The sequence below is a fragment of the Danio aesculapii genome, chromosome 19 (genome assembly GCF_903798145.1).
Source record: "Danio aesculapii chromosome 19, fDanAes4.1, whole genome shotgun sequence".
Lineage (NCBI taxonomy): Eukaryota > Metazoa > Chordata > Actinopteri > Cypriniformes > Danionidae > Danio > Danio aesculapii.
This window is the reverse complement of record NC_079453.1, coordinates 18,877,894-18,884,554: the sequence shown is the minus strand read 5'-3', so window position 1 is coordinate 18,884,554 and position 6,661 is coordinate 18,877,894. Positions and strand designations below refer to the sequence as shown.

The window sequence follows — 6,661 nt, the reverse complement described above, 5'->3', positions numbered from 1 at the left end:
CTATGGTTTACCACTGAGTTACTAAAATGTATTTGTGTACATGATTTACAAAGACATTTTACCAGAAATGCACATTATCTGTCCCTGAAAGAAAAACTATAATACAGTGAATAAAAGATATTTCATTCCAAATATTTCTAAAATGGACTGATAGTTGATTTCTGTGAGCTGTTCTGTGAAGGAATATGTGATTCATTTGGTTCCTAGATTTTTGTCCTTTATTAAACACTTTACACTGTACAAACTCTGTCATTGTCCTTGTCCTCAGCCCAACTGAATCTACAGCTTTAATAGTTTTGTTATGCTATAAACTGTTTTTTAGGAAAAAATTACTTCAGAAATATCAAGTTTAAGTTGTTATTATTCACATCAAATGATTAAAAACATGAAATTATAAATACATTCTACAAATAAATACTACAAATACAAATAAATTTACAATTGTCCCTGTGTTTCTGTCAGTCCTGTCACATTTGCATTAAATTTAACATGAAATGCGTGCATCACACGTTTAAGGGTATAACTCGGAAGTGACATTTTTGTTGTGACATTTGACAGAGAAGAAGCTGACAGTGATCGAGGATGTGTTCTGTCATTGAATCGTAGGTTTTTTTCCTTGTTTTTGTATGATTTTTGAGGAGGACAAGCTAAATCTCAAGCCCTGTAATGTTTTTCATAAGTAAAAATGTACGTTTCTGGTAGAATGTTCCTACAGGCAGGGGCAGACTTAGTGATTTGGGGGCCCTAAGCAAATTCAGGTATGAGGCCCTAGCATTGAAACTCAAAACACTTTTCTCTATAGATATTTGTTTTCTCTCTAGATTCAGTTTATTTTTGTAAATTAACTGCATGTTAAAGATATATTTAAGTGGAGCCTTCTGAATTTAAAATTAAATACAATATATATAATAAAAAAGTAAGCTAACAAACTATGTACAGTTAATTAGCCCTACTTGTGATTAAATTTTAATATTTGCATGTGAAGTAAGGAAGGAATGTTCCACTATTCATGGGCCCCCCTGATTTATAAAAGAATAATGTTAAAATCTTAATGGTTATAGACATATTTTACAACATATGATTAATAAATATAGGCTTCTTGTCATTGGTCGGGGCCCCTATTTTCCCTAAGTGGTTGCTTACCTCGCTTATTGGTTAAGTCCGCACATGCCTACAGGTCTAGAAATCACACTATATATTGGCTACTCATCCTTTATATCCAAGACATTTCAGAGGTTTTAATACTCTTTTTAAAGGGCTCCTAGGTTACCCCTTTTTCCAGATTTAAGATAAGTCTTTTGTGTTCCCAGAATGTGTCTGTAAAGTTTTAGCTCAAAACACCCATCAGATTATTTATTATAGCTGTCTGAATGTATTATCTGCCTGTATTATAGCTGGTAAAACCTTGTTGCTGTTTTTTTGTACTGGGCCTTTAAGGCTAGTCCTCCCCGCCCACCGTTCCCACGTGCCTGTCAGCAGCATGCCTTAATCGCCGCCCTCTGCTCCCTCTGAAAGTAGATCTCATGTAACATTTGTAAGAAATACTACAGTAAGAACTTTACCAATGAGTATTTGATGCATCTTTTTGTGGAGTTGCAACCATGAGTCACACACAATGTCGTAACAAAGTTCACGCACACACAGCGAGAACACACACATACACACACAGACAGTGCGCGTTTAGCTTTGCACTCTTTTTGCACGCAAATGTGACAGGATACAGGTTAATCTCCACTGCTGTATGGATATCTGTTATGTTAATGTACAAAATAAACCTGATTTAACGTCCACAAACCGGGATTGAAGCGTCTTCTTTTATAATCGTTCTGACACGCGGCTGTGCTAGTGAAGTGAATCTGAAGTGAATCGCTATAATTCATTACACACGTGCACTGTTTTAAAACATTTTAAACATGTGAAACTTACTCTTGATCACTTTTGATGATTGATGATCATAGCAAACTGAACAGACCTTTTATTCCCAGTTGCTTTGCGCACATCCTCTCTTGTTGATATGATTGTATGCGTTACTACGGAGACATGTTAATGCACGCCTGTCAATCAATATTGGTGGGCGGGGGACCGCACTCCTACGTCAAGTTGCGGTCGGTATGAAAACCGCTCCAATTGGTCCATTGTTTTTATGTTGTTAAAGAGACTGTTAAAGAGACTGTTTTCTCTCCTGCCTTCCGGCAGGCGCTTCAGGCTCCCCCGGACAAAAACCAGCAGACTGAGAAACAGCTTTTTCTCCAGAGCTGTCTCCCTTTTGAACTCTGCCCCTCACTGACTCTTTTGCCCCCCCAATACACCCCCCACACTCCTCTAACTTATACTCCTCACAATCACTGCACTATTTAACATTTGCACATTTAAAGTTTGCACATATTCATTGCACTGATTCATTTACTTGAACTGGACATACCCACAGCACATGGACATTTGTAATTATGTTTATCTATCTGCCACTCCTGATTATTAATAGCATCCTGTACATATATTCATTTATTGTAAATCTGTTCATAGCTAATACAACCTGTATATAATGTTGATAGTACATCCATCTGTAAATATCACTATAGTTTTTCTATAACTGCACTTTATAACTTATACCTGTATCCTGCACTTGCTGCTATTGCACTGCTGGTTAGACCTAAACTGCATTTCGTTGCCTTGTACTTGTACATGTGTAAGGACAATAAAGTTGAATCTAATCTAATCTAAATTTGAAAAAACAGGACTGAGTGTGTTTAAATCACCCCAATATGACGGTCTATACACTATACCTACATTTATGTCTGTCCAAACAGCTTTAAAAGTAGATTTTTCACTATAGGTGCTATTTAAAGGATTTCGATTTTCGGAGTTTTCTGAATTTCTTAGTTGCCATCTTGTTGAAAAATACAAGGAAAACATTTTCGTTACTTAAGATATATTTCATTACTATAAAAGTATTTGAATAAAATTGAGTTTTTGGTTTTAAGCTGAACTTTAACTGACTTAAAAACACTGAAGCTTTTATGATGTAGTGTGTATTCAGGTTCCAGGCCCTAATTATGTACAGTGCATAACTATTTTCATTAAAATGCTATAATTGTTCATTAAAAGTGCAGTCACTTTCTGTAAAGGTTGTTTTAAGCTTAGGGAACATAAAATAGATAGCAGATAGTATAAATAGTATTATTAAATAATACACAAGCATACCCTGGCAGATATGATTTGCAGGTCTGGTAACCGAAGTCTTTCCCATCACACTCCTCTACACCCTCATTACGATATCCATCACCACAGTATGCCTTTTTACAGCCTACACACAGAAAAACAGGAAAGAGACAGAAGTGGAATGAGGGAAAACAGACGGATGTAAGAAAATGATCAGCACACTAAAACAACAAGATAGAGAGTGTTGCTTTTACAGTTTGTATAAAACTTTGCAATCCTAACCCTAAGTCTGCACATTATCAAAACAAGATTTGCAAGTTTTAAAACCACATATTAATCACGTATTTGGGCTTAAAGCATACAAGAGATTGGAAATACCTAGCCTTATCTTATAAGAAAACCTAAAACTGTTTTACATTTTGTCATTTTGTCAGTTTAGTGGCTAATTCGTATACGAGTTCAGTCAAATGAAAATGTAAAAATTTAAAAAGGAGGCATGCCACCAAACTCCGCCCCTAAACTCAACCATCACTGGGGGATGAACAAATTGTATAAATGAAATTGTACAAATTCCAATGAATTAGCCATTAAATCAAAAAGTTATGAACTGCCATCAAAAAGCGTTGTAATGCTACATAAATAATTTGGAAATAAAGCACCATTACCATTCCACATGTTCAAGATAACAAAAATGTAATGAAACTGGTTCAAACGGGTTCAAACTTTCAATGAAACTGGAATTTGATGCAACATGGGAAACCACTGTAGTGCGTCATTCCTACATTGAAAAAAACAATGCTTTTGACACATCAAATTACAAACTATACCACATTATCTTGTGTTTGTTATCTTTTTTGGGAAGACAGTAACAGATTTGAAGTCGTTATATCCTATTTATTTGTAAGATTTTTTGATTAATTTTGAGTTTGGCTCAGGCATTTTAGCATGACAAAAACAACATTTGAGATTTGCAAAATGATCTACTGGTTAATCCAGTTATCCAATCACATGATTTGTTGCAGTAGTTTTTTTCAACGAATTCAATATCTCAATTGAGCGCACAAGTCTTTTATTCACATGTTATTTTAAGCGCACCTTAAAATTTCCATCCAGCATTTTTAAAAGATTTCAGATTTATTTTTGACATTATTGCCTTTATATTTTTTAGGACAGTAGATACTGTCGGGAAGTTAAATTAGAGAGAGGGTTATGGGATTGAGAATGGTCGAGACTCAAACTCGTGGCACCAGCAGCAAACTTGTGCTACATACAGTCCCTAACAAAAGTCTTGTGGCTTATCTATTTTGTAGAAACACCTGCTAGTAATCTGACTTTTAATTAATCAATTGGTGTTAGAAATAGCTCTATGAATAGCTAACCCCCCCCCCCCCCCCCCCCCCCCCAAATGATGTTTAATGCACTGAAATAAATTAGTTTTACTGAAAAAAAAATTATCATTTAATCAAGCCAGAAAGGTAAAATTTTGGCAAGACAAAAGTTTTGTCGCCTACACAGAAACAAATTTACTGCAAATACAAAAATATGTCAGCAAATTAAGTAATGGTGCTCTGAGATCCAAATTTAATATCCTGTATGACTTCCATGAGCTTGAAGGACTGCATCCATGAGGTTTGGAAAGGATTCATACAATTTATTGATGAAGTCATCAGGAATAACAAAGAAAGCAATCACGCATGCCTCCCAGAGTTCATAAATATTCTTTGGTTTCATCTTCCATGCATCCTCTTTCATCCTGCCCCACATATGCTCAATGATGTTCATGTCTGGTAATTGGGCTGGCCAGTCCTGGAGCATCTTGATCTTCTTTGCCTTGAGGAACTTTGATGGAAGTATGCTATAGAGCACCATCCTGCTGCAGAATTCGGCCTCTTTTATGGTTGGGAATATAAGAGGTAGCTAAGATTTCTTGGTATTTTAGACTACTGATGTTGCCTTCCACCCTGCAGATCTCTTGCACACCCCATACTGGATATAACCCCAGACCACGATTTTTCCGTCACCAAACTTCAGTGTTTTCTGGGTGAATCTCGGATCCATGCCGGCTCTAGTAGGTCTCCTGAAATATTTGCGGCGACTGTGGTGTAATTCAACGTAAGATTCATCTGAAAACTCCACCTTCTACCACTTTTCCAACATCCACACTTTTACCAGGCTGTGGGCCTTGGCAAATGCCACACGGTTTTTCAATTGTCTTATGTATAGTGCTGGCTTCTGGGCACTGATTTGGCCATGGAGGCCATTTCGAAACAGAATCAGACAAACTGTTCTGGTTGACACAGGGATTTCAGATGACCAGGTCTCATGGAGCTCTGCTGCAGTTGTTTTGTGGGGTCTGCCTGTCCTGGGCTTGTCAAAAACGTCTACAGTTTCTTCAAATATTTTTTTATCCTCTGCCACATCAGCAGTGGATCTGGTCTTCTAACCTCTGTACTTGATGCTGAGAAACATTGAAGGTGTCTGCCACATCAGCTGTGGATCTGGTCTTCAGCCTCTTAATAATAAACACTTTAGTCTCAGGGTGAATCTTAGGCATGTTTGCAGATGTCTAGTTGCAGTTGACCTGAAGATCTAGTGTACTGGGGTTCTTTTTATACACACCTGAGACCTAATTGATCTATTATTAGTCACAGGTAAAGCTCATATGACAATGCGACAACATTTAAGCTGCGGTCACACTGGGCTTTTCCTCCCATAGACTTCCATTTATACGCATGTGAATGCGTCAGACAGGAAACGCAGGGTCATGCGTTAAGTTTCGCAGTTCGCTGTGGTGCAAATTTCAAGCTTAGTGAACTCTAACCTGCGAAATCGCATTACTTGACTGCGTGAGACCAATCGAGGACCCAAACAGGAAATTTAAAAGATGGAGCAATCGCTGGCTTTTTTAAATGTCAAATCATCTTGTTTAATCCCGACCTTTTTCGCAGCGCCGTACAACAGAATTTCGCACACACAAAGCCCAGTGTGACCGCAGCTTTATGTCTTTGCAAAAATTAACTCAATGGGCTTTACCAAGCTGGGAATATTAGAATATATTTTGACAGTTTGTTTTGCACTGAAACATTCTTACAAAAGCTGTTGGGATTAAAATGAGCCATTAGTTGTAAAAAATCTTGATTAGAAATATATTTCAGCGGTGCTTCAGGTCAATTTGTACACAAGCGACAAGACTTTTGTCAGGGACTGTATGTCAGAGAATGACCAGTGGCTGTAGGCACAGATGCCATTTAAAATTTTTATGTAATATCCCTAAATGTGAATATAATATGTGAAGGAGCATAGCTGATTAGTTACATTCACAGCAATCTCATGGCAATTCAGAACATTTTGATTTAGTGGCTAATTTGTATTTGTACAATCTCATTTGTATATTTTAGTACAATTTGCTCATCCCCCAATAAGGGGTAGGTTTACAGGTGGGTATGGCTTCTTTTAAAAAAAATTAAAGAGCCCCTATTATGGGTTTTTAAAAAATGACCTT

The 6,661-nt window shown here is 36.9% G+C and overlaps 1 protein-coding gene across 1 annotated transcript in view; it reads right to left on the bottom strand.

Annotated features, from left to right (window-relative positions):
- wu:fc38h03 (acetylcholinesterase collagenic tail peptide) overlaps positions 1–6,661 on the bottom strand; it is a 28,297-nt gene that overhangs the window by 852 nt on the left and 20,784 nt on the right. Inside the window, exon 16 of the mRNA XM_056479368.1 lies at positions 3,202–3,304. Coding sequence (XP_056335343.1) covers positions 3,202–3,304 — 103 coding nt within the window. The remainder of the gene's footprint in view (positions 1–3,201; positions 3,305–6,661) is intronic.